The sequence below is a fragment of the Rhinoraja longicauda genome, chromosome 18 (genome assembly GCF_053455715.1).
Source record: "Rhinoraja longicauda isolate Sanriku21f chromosome 18, sRhiLon1.1, whole genome shotgun sequence".
Classification (NCBI taxonomy): Eukaryota; Metazoa; Chordata; class Chondrichthyes; order Rajiformes; family Arhynchobatidae; genus Rhinoraja; species Rhinoraja longicauda.
Genome location: NC_135970.1, coordinates 14617689 through 14634717, shown reverse-complemented (window position 1 = coordinate 14634717; position 17029 = coordinate 14617689). Strand labels below are relative to the sequence as shown.

The following is a 17029-nucleotide window of genomic DNA, read 5'->3' as shown; positions in this document are numbered from 1 at the left end:
CCCACACTCCAAAGACGTACAGGTATGTAGGTTAATTGGCTGGGTAAATGTAAAAATTGTCCCTAGTGGGTGTAGGATAGTGTTAATGTACGGGGATCGCTGGGCGGCACGGACTTGGTGGGCCGAAAAGGCCTGTTTCCGGCTGTATATATATGATATGATATGATATGATATGATAACATAATCAAGCCACCCACAGTGCAAAGACAAAGGATAAAGGGGACGTCAAAGATATAACAGGTCAGGACTGCATTCAAGCTGATGAGAGGACCGTTCAGTTGCCTGATTACAGCTGGGAAGAAACTGTTCCTGAATCTGGAGGTAAGTGTGAGGTTATTCACTTTGGAAGTAAGAATAGAAAGGCAGATAATTATCTGAATGGTGTCAAGTTAGGAAGAGGGGATGTTCAACGAGATCTGGGTGTCCTAGTGCATCAGTCACTGAAAGGAAGCATGCAGGTACAGCAGGCAGTGAAGAAAGCCAATGGAATGGTGGCCTTCATAACAAGAGGAGTTGAGTATAGGAGCAAAGAGGTCCTTCTACAGTTGTACCGGGCCCTGGTGAGACCGCACCTAGAGTACTGTGTGCAGTTTTGGTCTCCAAATTTGAGGAAGGATATTCTTGCTATTGAGGGCGTGCAGCGTAGGTTCACTAGGTTAATTCCCGGAATGGCGGGACTGTCGTATGTTGAAAGGCTGGAGCAATTAGGCTTGTATACATTGGAATTTAGAAGGATGAGGGGGGATCTTATTGAAACATATAAGATAATTAGGGGATTGGACACATTAGAGGCAGGAAACATGTTCCCAATGTTGGGGGAGTCCAGAACAAGGGGCCACAGTTTAAGAATAAGGGGTAGGCCATTTAGAACAGAGATGAGGAAGAACTTTTTCAGTCAGAGAGTGGTGAAGGTGTGGAATTCTCTGCCTCAGAAGGCAGTGGAGGCCAGTTCGTTGGATGCTTTCAAGAGAGAGCTGGATAGAGCTCTTAAGGATAGCAGAGTGAGGGGGAATGGGGAGAAGGCAGGAACGGGGTACTGATTGAGAGTGATCAGCCATGATCGCATTGAATGGCGGTGCTGGCTCGAAGGGCTGAATGGCCTACTCTTGCACCTATTGTCTATTGTCTATTGTAAGTGTTTTCAAACATATTTAAAGCCAGGTCAGACCTTGCTACTCGAATACCATACAACTTCTATTCCACACTATGGCTGTGATGACTTTTAGGAATTGTGGTTCCTTGTTGACAATGGTCCCAACTGCATTTAGCGAAAGGAATTTTTTTAGATTAAACAAAGTTGATAAGCGAAGATCTTCTATACAGCTGACCCTGGAATGATCCAGAGGCAAAAGAAAAGTTCAGGAGTGGCCACTTCCACAGCCAGACCACCCACCACCAGGACCTGCAGAAAGCAGATCTTCCTTTGGGCAGCCACGGATAACTGTTACCAAGTGACATTACAATCTCATCTTTGCAGCATTCAACCATCTTCCTGTCACATGCATCCAGTTTGGACACCACCCTGATCCGGCCAAACTGAATCCCGTCAAAAGTTGAGAAGAGGTTCCTGTCAGGACTCCGTTGACAATTTGCCAGAGGGAAATGAGATTTCAGATATGAGATTGTACACCGCTTTGTTTAAGTATCTACTTGACAGTGGACGACACTGTGGCAGACCGATAGAGTTGCTGCCTCAGAGCCAGAGACCTGTGTTCAATCTTGACCTCGGTTGCTGTCCGTGCGGTGTTTGTACATTCTCCCTGTGACCGCGTGGGTTTTCTCCGGGTGCTCCGGTTTGCTCCCATGTCCTAAAGCATCATCAGAAGCCACGCACTCATTTCACCGCTGTCATCGGGAAGAAGATATAGGAGCCGGAAAACTGGAAGGTCCAGGTTCAGGAACAGCTTTTCCACACAGCCATCAGGCTATTAAACACTACAACCTCCAAATAAGCTCTGAATTACATAGACTTGGGGGCATTGGTTTTGTCTTTTTGCTCTATTATTGATTATTTGTTTTTATGTAACTTTTTTTCCATTTATCATATTGTTTACAGAGTACTGTGCTTATATATTCTGTTGTGGTGTTGCAAGTAAGAATTTTGTTGTTCTGTTTGGGATATCTATATACTAAAACTCTCGTTTGTTTGTTAGTTTGTTCCTGAACTACAGCCAAAACGGTCCAGGATGGCGCGACAATTTTAGGCCCACCTTACTCACCGTCGTCCCTTTGGTGCTAATGGAAGAAGTTTCATTGAAATCGGAGTTATATATTTTAAGTTATTCACATTTTAAAGTTTAAATCTATCTCCTAGGAAGGGAGGGGGTGGAGGGAGGGAGGGGTGGGGGAGGGAGGATAAGGGGAAGTTGAGGGGGATGGAGTGGAGGGGAGGGGAAGGGGGAGGGGTAGAGGGAGGGAGGGGGAGGAGGAGAGGGGGAGAAGAGGAGGAGGAGGGAAGGGAGGGAGGGGGAGAGGGGGAAGGGGGGGGGGAGAGGAGACGGGAGGGGGGGGAGGAGAGGGTGCTGAACCAATGCCGGAGAGGTTTGGGCCCAACGGGTCCACTTGGTCTAGTATGACACTAAAACACTCTTGACTCTTGGGATTGGAGGCTATATTCACAGAGTACGGCCATTAAGGCAGTTCACTGTGGATTTGCAAATGCAGGGAGTGCTGAGTGTGGAATGCTGTGCTTGCCAGCAATAACCGCACCCCATAAATAATAAAAACCATCTCATCTCCGATCCTGTGCCCACTGAAACTGGATTTCCACATATTTCATTTGTAATTAACATTAAATCAATTTGCAAGGTTTGCGTTAATATCTGCCTGCAACAATTAAATCTTCCCTATTAGTAAGTGATCTACTTGCAGGCATCCAAACGTGCCTGTTGAACCTGGACTTAAGTTCACAAGAACTGGATTGCACACCCAACCCATAGAATTTCAACCAAATCTCACCCATTTGTTCATGGGTGGCTAAACTACACCAAACATTACCAGCCTTGCTCAATGAAAAATAAACTACTTTTGAAATACGGACAATTGTATGAGGTAACCATAAAAGTATGAGAAAATATGGAATGTTATTTATCCAGGGTGCAGCAGGAAAATCGCAAACGCCAAGCATATGACCATCGTAGTTCCTGGAAGTAAGTCAAATCGGCTTATTTTCTCAGCCCCACCTAAGATTGCTATTTAAAATGTTTTGACTACAGAATGCCGAACTCTCCAATTTAAGTCAAGGTCCAGTTTGTACATTAAACAGTGTGAGCGTTATTTCAGAACCAGTCACTTGTCTTTGCCGTATTCATAATAGCAATGGATTTTTTTTGGTGATTTTTTGGTTTAAACAGATCACCTTCCATCCATGTAAAGAGTTCGTTTTGTGAATAGTTTATATTCAGCATCGGTTCATGGGCATTACTCACTTTGAACATTAATGCAGAGTAAAATGCATCAGGCTGTTGTGCTGAAATTCCGATCAACATCTGTACACATTTCAAAGACAACAGACGCTGGATGGTTATGGCAGGGGTAGTTTTAACGCATTACAATCCAAGAGATTATATTGATTACGTTTTCTTTGGTTAGCTGGGCAGCACAGTGGCGCAGCGGGAGAGTTGCTGCCTCACAGCATCAGAGACCCGAGCTCGATCCTGACTACGGGTGCCGAATGTACGGACTTTGTATGTTCTCGCTGTGACCAGGGTTTTTTCTCAGGGTGCTCTGGTTTCCTCCCACACTACAAAGATGTACAGGTTTGTAGGTTAATTGCCTTCTGTAAATTGTAACTTGTCCCTGGTGTGTAGGATAGCGCTAGTGTACGGGGTGATCGCTGGTCAGCGCAAACCTAGTGGGCCGACGGGCCTGTTTCCGAGCTGTATCTCTAAAGCTTAAAGTCTAAAATAAAGCTGGGTGGTGTAAGGAAATGTGGGGCCTGCTTCTGTCAATTCCATCATCTAATATTCCTGGAAGTCACATTCCAATCAGGCTTGGAAATATATGTTTCTTCCATATGCACTGTCAAAGTACCATTGCCATGACAACTGGGGTAATTGAAGAAGTATGGCATGGACAGTGGGCCAAAACTGGCTGCTTCTGTGCTGCACTCTGTGACTCTACATACAACAGGAGACGTCACCTGGCCTTGCCAGTGATGCAGAGACAACAATGAAAAATGTCGGTGGCATCAGCACCAGAGGTCATAGGCACAGAATAAAAGGACCTTCCTTTAGGAAGGATACAAGGAGGAATTTCTTTAGTCAGAGGGTGGTGAAATAGTGGAATTTGTCGCCACAGACGGCCATGGAGGCCAAGTCAATGGATATTAAGGCAGAGATTGACAGAGTCTTGATTGGTATGGGTGACAGGATTTATGGGGAGAAGGCAGGAGAATGGGGTTGAGAGAGAAAGCTAGAGCAGCCATGATTGAATAGCAGAGTAGACTTGATGGGCCGAATGGCCTAATTCTGTTTCTATCACTTAAACGTATGAACATTCCTTATACATCTTACCATGAGAAGTGGTTAACTTCAAAAATAGCATAAAGGTGAGTGAATTCCAGCACCACCTGATTCGTGATGTCCATCCAGTCCTCGACCTCTGGATCTCCATGGAGTAAATGAACTTTGGATCGGTCCAGATTCAAACCTAGGACAGTGATTTTGTTTTAAAATATTTTTAACACCTTTTCTTTAAAAATACGAGAATTATTAGCACTTCCAGATGTATGACAAAATATACATAGACAATGATTCAGAAAGTGGTTTTAATTGTAGTATAAAAGGACAAGTCTTGAACTCAGGCAGGCCAAACATAAAATACATCCTGTGTAGGAAGGAACTGCAGATGCTGGTTTAAACCGAAGAAGGATACAAAAAGCTGGAGTAACTCAGCGGGACAGGCAGCATCTCTGGACAGAAGGAATGGGTGACATTTTGGGTCGAGACTCTTCTTCAGACTCGTCAGGGAAAAGGTAAATGAGAGATATAGACAATGATGTAGAGAGACAAAGAACAATGAATGAAAGATATGTAAAAAAGTAACAGTAAAGGAAACAGGCCATTGTTAACTGTTTGTTGGGTGAAAGCGAGAAACTGGTGCGACTTGGGTGGGGAGAGATAGAGAGAGAGGGAATGCCGGGGTTACTTGAAGTTAGAGAAATCAATATTCATACCACTAGGCCCAAGCAAAATATGAGGTGCTGTTCCTCCAATTTCCATTTAGCCTCACTCTGACAGTGGAGAGATGACCTAGGACAGAAAGGTCAGTGTGGGAATGGGAAGGGGAATTAACTACATCGTTGCACTCCCTTCACAACCTGCAGAATCGCAGACCTGTCCTCTTAGCTGGAGAATGATGTGTGCCTCTCAATGGGGGTGGGTGGGGGGTAAATCATAATTAGAAGGAAGAACGAGGAAATTAATATTATATTTAAACTTCCATTGCACTTCTGAAAAGGTTTCTTACATGACCGACACCAGTAACACAAATGACCTTTCATTAATTTTCATCATCAGCCTCTACAAACAGTACTGTTAGAATAGAATACCAAGCCACAGGGTAGCCCCCTATACTCTGAGGTAATAGTGAACCTTGAACATAGCTCTCACTGTATTGGGAGCTACCTATTGATATCAGCAGCAGCCACCCAGCAGCAGGCTGTTCTGACAGGGTTTTGTGCACCCAAACCCAACTTCATTCTCTGGAGATCTTATGATTTGACAAAGAGGGTTTAGTTTAGATTGGAAATAGGCCCTTTGGCCCACCGAGTCCGAACCGACTTGCGATCCCCTAACATTAGTTCTATCCTACACACTAGGGACAATTTACAGAAGCCAACTAACCTACAAACCTGCATGTCTTTGGGGAGGAAACCAGAACACCCGGAGAAATCCCATGGTGTCATAGGGAGAATGCACAAACTCCTAACAGACAGCACCCCATGTCAGGATCGAACCCAGGTCACTGATGCTGTAAGGCAGCAAATCTACCACTGTGCCACTGGATATCCATTAGAAGGGAGATTGATTAGTCCAAAATTAGATCACGGGAAAAGTTGTGTTACTGGAAGACTGAAATTAATCAAGTTAAGTTTAGAATTCCCAAGCAGTTCAGTGTCTCATTTGGTAATGGCAAGTGATCTGAATAAAGCAGATATGCATTAAGCTCTTTCTGTTTCACTCAAGATTCCAGCATCTGCAGTTCCTTGTGTCTTAAAGCAGATTTTAAACTTGTTTTGCCTCAGCAGAATAGCAATCACAGAACATGTAACTTGATTAGGTATTCGGAAATCATATGAATTAACAACACTTTAATATGCTGAACATTCTTCGTTGCAAAGATTCAAAATGGATATAATCCAGGTTAAATAGAAGGTTGCAAATAGCATGATGCAGCACAATGGCACAGTAGTAGAACTGCTGCCTCATAGCACCAGAGACCCAGGTTTAATCCTGACCTCGGGTGCTGTTTGTTTGGAGTTTGTTTGGAGTTTGTTTGGAGTTTGCACGTTCTCCCTGCGACTGTGTGGATTTCCTCCAGGTTATATGGTTATATGGTATGTCTGTAAGATCATAAGACATAGGAGCAGAATTAAGCCAATCGGCCCATTGGGTCTGCTCAGCCATTCGATCGTGGCTGATCTATATTTTCCTCTCAACTCCATTCTCCTGCTTTCTCTCCATAACTTTGAATGCCCTTACTAATCAATACCTCCCGCATCCCAAAGACATGTTGGTAGGTTAATTGGTTGCGGTAAATTGCCCCTAGTGTGTAGGGAGAGGATAACAAAGAACCACTGTGAACGGGCGATCAATGGTTGGCGTTGTCTCGGTGGACCGAGGAACCTGTTTCCATCCTCGATTGCTAAACTAAATTCAACAAATTAAGTAGTCAGAAGTGAAATAAAGAAGGAAGAATACTCACTCAAAATGTGAAGGATATCCCTTAAATAAATGTACGCCAAGATGTTATGAAACCGAGATGTTAGAAGACATATTACATGACAGAGACTGAGGTCAAGTTGACTTTGTAAATTTGACTCTGATACAATTGCCTATTTTGTATTGGGAATGGAAATAGTTTGATGGACAATCAATAAAAGCAAAGCAGATAGTGAAGCACTGAAGTTACATTGAAAGTAGATTGACAAGATTAGACATAAAATGCTGGAGTAACTCAGCGGGACAAGCAGCATCTCTGGAGAGAAGAAATGAGTGACGTTTCGGGTCGAGATCCTTCTTCAGAAGAAGGGTCTCGACCCGAACCGTCATCCATTCCTTCTCTATAGAGGTGCTGCCTGTCCCGCTGAGTTACTCCAGCATTTTTTGTCCATCTTCGGTTTAAACCAGCATCTGCCGTTCCTTCCTACACAGATTAACAGGGTTGACAGGTTCCCTTCCAGAGAGCATGAGTAAACCAGTTAGGTTGTTAACAACGGACAGGCAGTTATAATAGTCATAAATATAGACACTAAGTGCGGAATGACTCAGCGGGTCAGGCAGCATCTCTGGAGAAAAAGAGTGGGTGACCTTTCGGGGCAGGGCCCTTCTTCAGACACTTATCTAACATCAACCTTATCACCAAACATGTTGGATTCAGATTTGCAACAGGGGGGGGGGGGGGGGATTTAGGTTGCCAGTTTTGTTCCACAATGACAGAACCATTTTGCATGTAATAATATCCTGAGCAAAATGGTCCAACTGGTATCATGGACATTCAATATAAGATCGGCCAGTCTGAAGAAGGGTCTCGACCTGAAAAACGTCACCCATTCCTTCTCTCCTGAGATGCTGCCTGACCTGCTGAGTTACTCCGGCATTTTGTGAAATAAATACCTTCGATTTAGATTTTTTTTTGATTTTTAGATTTAGAGATACAGCGCAGAAACAGGCCCTTCGGCCCACCAGGTCCGCGCCGCCCAGCGATCCCTGCACACTAACACTATCCTACACCCACTAGGGACAATTTTTGCATTTGCCCAGCCAATTAACCTACATACCTGTACGTCTTTGGAGTGTGGGAGGAAACCGAAGATCTCGGAGAAAACCCACGCAGGTCACGGGGAGAACGTACAATCTCCGTACAGATGGCGCCCGTAGTCAGGATTGAACCTGAGTCTCCGGCGCTGCATTCGCTGTAAGGCAGCAACTCTACCGCTGCGCCACCGTGCAGATTTGTACCAGCATCTGCAGTTAATTTCTTACATTCAATATAAGATCTAGTATTGAGTGAGAAATAGTTTGAACAGTAGGAATAATATTTAATGCAGTGGCTGTAGAGGAAAGAGTGGTCTCTAAATTGCTGTTGAATCATTGCCCCTTCTCATTTGCATAGTTGCAGAACCTCAAGGTAAATTCAAATGTCAAATCGGAGAGGATCTGGTAAATATAAGGTTCATGACAATTTCAAAGAAAGAAATGCCAAATATGCAAACAAACAGATCAAAAGCAGATTATATTCAATAGCAAGACCTGTAAGCAATGTGTAAGATGGGTTTAAGCAAGAAGGACGGTACAGTGGGGCAGCACAGTGCAGTTGCTGCCTCATTGTGCCAGCGTTATGGGATTTGATCCTGACCAGGTTTGCTGTCTGTGTGTGGAGTTTGTACGTTCTCTGTGACTACATTGGTTTCCACCAGGTGCTCCAGTTTCCTACCACACCCCAAAGACGTGCGGGTTTGTAGGTCAGTTAGTAAAATTGCCTCATAAGAGATATGAGCAGAATTAGGCCATTTAGCCCATCAAGTCCACTCCACTGTTCAATCATGGCTGATCTATCTCTCCCTCTAAACCCAATTCCCCTGCTTTCTCCCCATAACCTCTGACACCTGTACTAATCAAGAATCTCTCTCTGCCTTAAATAAATCCACTGACTTTGCCTCCACAGCCTTCTGTGGCAAAGAATTCCACAGATTCACCACCCTCTGACTAAAGAAATTCCTCCTCATCTTCCTAAAAGAACGTATTTTAATTCGGAGGCTATGACCTCTAGTCCTAGACTCTCCCACTAGTGGAAACATCCTCTCCACATCTACTCTATCCAAGTCTTGCATTATTCGGTACTTTCCAATGAGGTCCCCCCTCATTCTTCTGAACTCCAGTGAATACAGGCCCAGTGCCGTCAAACACTCATCATCTGTTAACCTACTCATTCCTGGGTGTGTACGGAGTGGAAACTAAAATTGAACGTAGAACTAGGCAAACGGGTGGTCAGTGTGGATTTGCTGGGCTGAAGGGCCTGTTTTCATGCTGTATCTTTAAACTAAAGCAGTCTGAAGTTCATATGTTTAAGGAGCAGAATTAGGCCATTCAGCCCATCATGGCTACTCCAGCATTCAATCGTGGCTGATCTACCTTTCCTTCTCAACTCCACCCACCTGCCTTCTCCCCATAACCTCTGACACTCGTATTAATCAAGAATTTGTCAATCTCCACCTTAAAAATATCCATTAACTTGGCCTTCACCACCGTTTGTGGCAATGAATTCCACAGGTTCACCACCCTCTGACAAAATAAATTCCTCCTCATCTCCTTTCTAAAGGTACGTCCTTTTATTCTGAGGCTACACCCTTGATCCTAGACTCTCTCCACTGGCGGCTAACGATGATGATGTTAAAAGAGATTGCAGTGTTTTGGTGGGAATGTGGCACAATACAACCAACCACTGCAGAGTAATATGAATTATACAAATGCAATTCAGAGCAACTCATGGTCATGTTCAACATTAGTTTAGTTTAGTTTAGAAATTCAGCGTGGAAACAGGCCCTTCGGCCCACCGAGTCCGCACTGACCTGCGATCCCCGCAGATTAACACTACCTTAATATGTAAGAAGGGTTTAAGTAAGAAGGGCAAACTCCAAACAGGCAGCACCCGAGGATGGGAGTGAACCCAGGTCTCTGGTGCTGTGAGGCTGCAGCTCTATGGTGGATGTTCTTTTAGGAAGGAAATGAGGAGGAATTTCTTTAGTCAGAGGGTGTTGAATCTGTGGAATTCTTTGCCACAGAGGGCTGTGGAGGTATAGTCAGTGGATATATTTAAGGCAGAGATAGATAGATTCTTGATTAGTACTGGTGTCAGGGGTTATGGGGAGAAGGCAGGAGAATGGGGTTAGGAGAGAGTGATAGATCAGGCATGATTGAATGGTGGAGTAGACTTGATGGGCCGAATGGCCTAATTCTGCTCCTATCACTTATGATCTTTACCTGCTGCTCTTCTCCAAGAGCACTTCTGCCTTTAAAGATGTGGTACACAGCCTCCCTGCTGCCTCTATTCCAGCATTCACTTTGATGGGTTACAACTTAGACATGGATCGAGACATCAGAGGTGAAACTAAATTGTCAACCAACATTCAAGTGAGGTGTTGAGATACTGACCTGTGACTCCGGAAGGTAATGGAAGCTGAATCTTTACTGGTTTCAGAAAGTTATCTGCTGAGTTTTGAGACAAGCAGAGCAAAGGGCTTGCGAGAGAATCCTGATCATCTGTCAGCTCATGTATCTCCTCCACAGCAATGGGCAACACCTATGTTTCAATTCAAGGCAATGTTAGACACGTCAGGCTAAACAAAGACAAAATTGGAACAAAGTGATCATATCGAGGTGTATAAAATCATGAGAGGAATAAATTGGGTAGATGCGCAGAATCTCTTGCCCAGAGTTGGGGAATGGAGGACCAGAGGACATTGGTTCAAGGTGAAGGAGAAAAGATTTAATAGGAATTTGGGGGGTAACTTTTTCACACAAAAGGTGGTGGGTGTATGGAACAAGCTGCCAGGGGGTTTGGGGAGAAGGCAGGAACGGGGTACTGATTGAGAATGATCAGCCATGATCACATTGAATGGCGGTGCTGGCTCGAAGGGCCGAATGCCTACTCCTGCACCTATTGTCTATTGTCTTTAGGAGGTAGTTGAGGCTGGGACTATCCCAACGTTGGCCGGAGTGGGCAAGTTGGGCCGAAGGGCCTGTTTCCATGCTGTATCATTCTATGACTCTATAAAGGAAGTCATGCTCTTTACTGGATGGGGGGGGGGGGGATCAGCATGGTTTTATTTCCAGCGGTTCATATTAAATACGTTGACAAACCTGCATTTTCACGCTGCGTGTGTGGTTCACTGCACCGGATGGAAACGTCACCTTGATGTTGGGATCCACAGATGAGAACAACCGGGTCCCCTCCATGGGGACAGTGCAGCTATTCTCCCTCAGCCGCGAGATGACGATGAACCAGGAGAAGTGGAGCACTCTGCAGCAGGCCGAATGTCGCGACTACGGAGCAAAGGATTGTTCAGGAAAAGAGCACACTGTTAAAAAAGTCACAGGGAACCAAATATTCTGGCAAATGTGAACCCACGAACTGTTCCTGTGGTGGAACGTTAATTGCATTTGTGAGATCCTCAACAAACGAAATCCTCAAAGATAAAAACAGTAGTTCTGCGGACATTTAGCGCCTGGCTCATCGAGTTACAGAGCCTTAAAACGTAGAAAAAGGCCCTTTGGCCCACGGTGTCCATGCTGATCATCAAGTACCTATCTATACCAATCCCATTGACACCAATCTCATTTCCCCACACTTGGTCTTTGTCCACTATACCTACCCAATTGAAGTGCTCATCCAATGTTGTAAGTAGAAACAAGGAGCTGCAGATGCTGGTTTACACAAAGGGATGCAAACTGCTGGAGTATCTCAGCTGGCCAGGCAGCTTCTCTGGAGAACATGGACCTCTCTTCAGCCTGATATGCAGTAGAGCAAAATGTAGAAACAGAACTACAGATGCTGGTTTACACAAAACGATCATTCTGAAGAAGGGTCCGATCCCGAAATGTCAACTGTCCAACTGTTCTCCAGAGATGTTACCTGACCCACAGAGTTGCTCCTGCATTTTGTGTCCTTAAATGTTGTAGGTTCTAGTGCTGTCTTTATTGCAATTACCTATAAGATCATTTATTTGCTAATTTAACTGGAAATTGGGAGAAGAAAAATAGTTCCAAATGTTTGTGACCACTAGGAGTGATAATGATTACACTTTACGTATCGTTACCTACAGCACCCAAAATAACATTGGAGCAAAATGGAAGATTATGGATGATCTGCTTGTATTGGAAAATGGAGCTAATTCCACATACAGTAAATAAATACCCACCATGCTCTTGCTTGTGTACTTGGGAATTTTTGTTGTAACCATGGGAACTCCATCACCATGACTACTCTCAAAGAATTCTCTGCCATCACCAAAATGATAGAAAATTAAATAGCTCACGAGCATCACTAACTGACAGCAAACAACATACTGTACATCCCAGATGTACAACGACTAGCAGAACCTGATGAAGCAGAAGTACCCAAGTAACACATTCCATTTGAGTGCTACTGTACCTCTGAATGATAGCCAAGTGTATTTTTAAAACAATAGATCTCCCAAAGTGTTCAAACTGATTTGAACTGCACTGTAGAGCAAAATATCAATGAAGCTAATATCACATTGACCCAAAATAGCATTCATAATACAAACTTTTTCAAACCAAATTGCCAGTCAGAGAGCTGTACAAAATAGAAACCGGCCCTTCCGCCCAACTTGTCCACGCTGAACAAGTTGGCATTCTGGGTCAGTCCCATTTGGCTGCATTTCCTCAAAACCCTTCTTCTCCATGTATCAATCCAAATGTCTTCTGAAAGACATTGTACCAGCTGGTCATTGTACCAGCTTTTATAACTTCCTCTGGCAGCTTGTTCCAGACACAAAAGGTTGCTCCTGAAGTCCTTCTTAAATCTCATCTTAAGCTGTGCCTTCTTGTGGAGAAGCTTGAATGTGCGCACCACCAGACTCAGGAACAGTTTATTCCCCTCTGTTATCAGGCTTCTGAATGGTCCTTCAAAAAATAGAGTACTCTTCAATTCAACCCTACCCCACTATGGATTTTGGACTTTGTCTATGGAACTGATGTACCATATGGTTGAGAATTATATTCTGCACTCTGTGTCATCCATTTGCTCTATCTAGTTTAGTTTAGAGTGTGAGAAGACATTTTTGATTTAATTGCATTTACAAAAGAGGGCTGTGCAGTTGTTTGCTGACCAGCATCAACATTCTTTTAAGATTTGGCACCTCCTGTGATGGTGACTACAATCATGTACATGATATATTTTTTGCTCTACTTGGAACTAATGCCACATGAACCTCAAACTGCTGATTACCTCCAGCTTTTTCCTTGTGTTTGCATGAATACTGCATAGCTATAACAGATGGAATTGCAATGTAAAACATTGTAATTTGATACGGTAAGAAATGTCAATATTCTGTTTTGGTACATATGACAATTAAACACTCCTGACCCAAGTGATTTATTTAGAGGTTTATACCTAGAATACTCAGAGTGGCACGGTGGCACAGCTGCTGCCTCACAGCGCCAGAGGCCTCAGTTCGATCCTGACCATGGGCACTGTCTGTGTTGATTTGCACATTCTCCCCGTGACTGCGTGTGTTTCCTCAGTGTTTCGGTCTCCTCCCACATCCCAAAGTCATGCGTTAATTGGCTTCTGTCAATTGCCCGTGATGTGTAGGGATAACACAGAACCAGTGTGAACAGGTGATCGATGGTCAGCGTTAACACATGGGCCAAAGGGCCAGTTTCCATGCTGTATCTCTGAAACTAAAAGTAATTTTTATCAAACAATTCTCATGCAACCAGCAATCTCACCTCCCCATTTCCCCATGGATGCCTGAGATTACACTGTAGACTATTTCCGCATTCAATCCACGATGATGTGTATTTGTAAATCTTCCAGCATTAGTCTCTAAATCTCATCATGCATTTCCATAGCTGCACACGTGGCAATCTGTAACGCCAATCAAAAGCAGGACAGTGCCACCACACACTTTTTGCTAATTTTTTACTCAGTTTTATCTTGCTGTTTATCGCCTATGTACTACTCCTGGATGCAGATTAAGGACCCTGTTCACAGTGTAAGGACAGACAAGTCTCTGATAGACATGCACCAAAATCCATCCCAATCCCCCCCCCCTCCCCCCAAACAATTGTAAGCAATAGGCAACAAAAACATTTGAGGGGTGCAGTGTTAGCCGAGGGGAGGGGATTCACCGCAAGTTCATTCTGAGCATTCCTATCTGGTCTGCTCACACAGATTCACAAGTTATCAAGCCGCTCAAGCAAAGACCTTACGAGACCTGCACTCGGGATTTTGCACGGGACGTGTTCAATCAGTCGGCTGTTGTAGAAGCTCTGACTTGTTCTGCAACTCCTGCTGGTGGGAAGAGCCGGTCACTTTGTGTTTCAGACCCTCGCTGTGTGTCCAGGCTGCCCCCTAGTGGAGAATGTCTTATCACAGCAGTGCCAGAAGGTGGCAGCTGTGTGCAATGGGAACAACTCCCAAGAAACCTGCACCATCCAGGACAAAGCAGCCCACTGGGTTGGTACCCATCCATCGTCCCATCCATTCTTCCCCTCCAGCGCCCATTCGCAGTGGCTGCAGTGTGCACCGTCAACAAAATGAAGCAAAATTACTTGGCCAGGCCTCCAACAACACCTCCCAAACCCACAACCTCTATCACCAGAGGAGACAAGGGCAGCAAGTGTACGCCAACACAACCAGCTGCATGTTCCCCTCCCAGTTACACACCATCGTGACCTGGAAATATATCGCCGTTTTCAAGAGAGAGTTAGATTTAGCTCTTAGGGCTAAGGGGATCAAGGGAATGGGGAAAAAGCCAGAACAGCGTACAGATTTTGGATGATCAGCCATGATCATATTAAGTGGTGGTGCTGGCTCAAAGGGCCGAATGGCCTACTCCTGCACCTATTGTCTACGTTTCTATGTTCCTTCGCTATCACCAAGTCTAAATCCTGGAACACTCTCCCCAACAAGGAAGGAGATAGAAAACTTAGTAACATGGTGTCAAGACACCAACCTTCTCCCTCAATATCAGCAGGATGAAGCAGCTAGTTATTGACATCAGAAGTGATGTGGTGTACATACCCTAGTCAGCATCAAAGTCGCTGAATTTGATTCTCCATGGTTGACACCTTCAAGATCCTACGCATATAAACTGCCAACAACTTGTCCTGGACCAACCACACTGATGCCATGGCCAAGAACGAACAGCAACACCTCTGCTTCCTCAGACTAAGGAAATTCAACAGCATCTCCAACGACTCTTACCAACCACTACAGATGCACCAAAGAAGGCATCCCATCAGGCTGCATCAAGTCTTGGTTGGGCAACCAAGTTGTGGATATAGCCCAGTCCATCAAACAAACCAGCCTCCCATCCCCATCGACTCTATCTACATTTCACGCTGCCTCAGGAAAGCAGCCAACCTAATCAAGGACCATTTTCATCCTGGTCATTCTCTCTTCTCCCCTCTCATTACGCAGTAGATACAAAAGCTTGAAGTCATATATCACCAGATTCAGAAACTGTTTTCCCCCCTGTTATCACACTCCTGAAAGGCCTTCCCAGAAGCCAGCGTGTAGTTCCGATCTTCCAACCCACCTCATCGGGACCTTGAACTATAAAAAATCTGTACTGTCTCTGTAACTGTCGCACTATAATGCCATAACACTATATTCTGCACTCTGGTATTTTTCTCCTTGCATTACCTGTGTGTACGTGTGTATAACTTGATAAAACTCATGTATTGCATGATTTGACTTGAATGAATTCATTTTCACTGTAAACCAGTATATGTGACAATCATAAACAGTGCAATACAATAAACAGCACTGCACAATCACCCGCACCGAGGAGTGCCGCAATGCAAGATGGCAGGTCACCACTCCTTCTCATGGGGCAATTAGGAATGGGTCAAAAGTGCTGGCAATACCAGCGATGTCCAATTCACAAAAATGAATGAGAATAAACCATCATTTCCACATTTCTCTTTGAACGAGTTCTACAATGCTGCACAAATGCCGTGGTTGGCATGGTCTTAATTTGCTCCCAGATGTTCTCTAACAGAGATTTTGGAACTAGTGAGGAGAGTGACACTTGAAGAGTAAATCTGCAACATTTCGTATTTGAAGGACAACTCAGTCAACCGATCTGCCTGTATTAAATCCATGTTTGCAATTGTGAGGTTGACTAATTATCCCAGGTTAAGAAAGTACCTTGGAAATCTTGGTCTCCAGGTTGGTCCAGCTCCCATTGAATGTTCGCATCACAACTTCTCTTTGGTGGTCAGATCGAGGAGTAATGTACGGCATCCAAATCATCACTTCCTATGCAATGGGAAATTATCAAAGTCATAGTGCCCTGTCACAGTCATTGGTCATACAGCTCAGAAGCCGCCCTTTTAGTTCAAGCCAACCTTTTTGCCATCTACACTAATCCTATTTGCCCGCGTTAGCCTTGTCTTCTTCCACGCTTTACATCAGGTGAGGAGCAATTAACCTACCCTTTAAGGTTATGTATATGTCCAATCTATGCAAAACCGAAGATAGACACAAAAAACTGGAGTAACTCAGCGGGTTAGACACCATCTATGGAGAAAAGGAATAGGGAACGTTTCGGTTCAAGACCCTTCTTCAGACTCTTCTTCTTCATAATCTAGTAATCATGTTTGGCACAAACATTGGGGGCCCATTCCAGTGGGGTGCTGTTCTAGGTTCAATGAGTGTTCTTTGTGGTCCAGGGTTTTCAACTTACCACAAAACCCAAAAGTCAACTAACTATTCCCACAGTACACATTTTGGAGAAATCAGGCTTAAAGTTTATATCATCTGCCTCAGATCAGAAAGAAGTGAAACTTCCTTCCACAATCTGTAGAATCGAGTCATACACAATACACCGTATCAAACAAACCAAATTTATAAGCGTCTTTCAATCTGTAACCATCCCTCACTTCAATATTTATCTGAGGCTACACTTACTGAACACAAATTAGATTTAGTAATTTCAAGGGGATGATTAACTCCAGATTCAGGGACAGTTTCTTCCCAGCTGTTACCAAGTAACTGAACCATCCTGCCCCAACCAGAGAGCAGTCTGATCTACTATCTACCTCATCGGGGG

At 44.2% G+C, this 17029-nt stretch overlaps 1 protein-coding gene across 1 annotated transcript in view; it reads right to left on the bottom strand.

The window, feature by feature from the left end:
• The window catches only part of pidd1 (p53-induced death domain protein 1), a 57729-nt gene that overhangs the window by 25880 nt on the left and 14820 nt on the right, over nt 1–17029 (bottom strand). The window contains exons 7-10 of the mRNA XM_078414758.1: nt 16126–16236; nt 11085–11267; nt 10377–10524; nt 4515–4650 (exon numbers count right to left, since the gene is read on the bottom strand). Of these exons, the coding sequence (XP_078270884.1) occupies nt 4515–4650; nt 10377–10524; nt 11085–11267; nt 16126–16236 (578 nt within the window). The remainder of the gene's footprint in view (nt 1–4514; nt 4651–10376; nt 10525–11084; nt 11268–16125; nt 16237–17029) is intronic.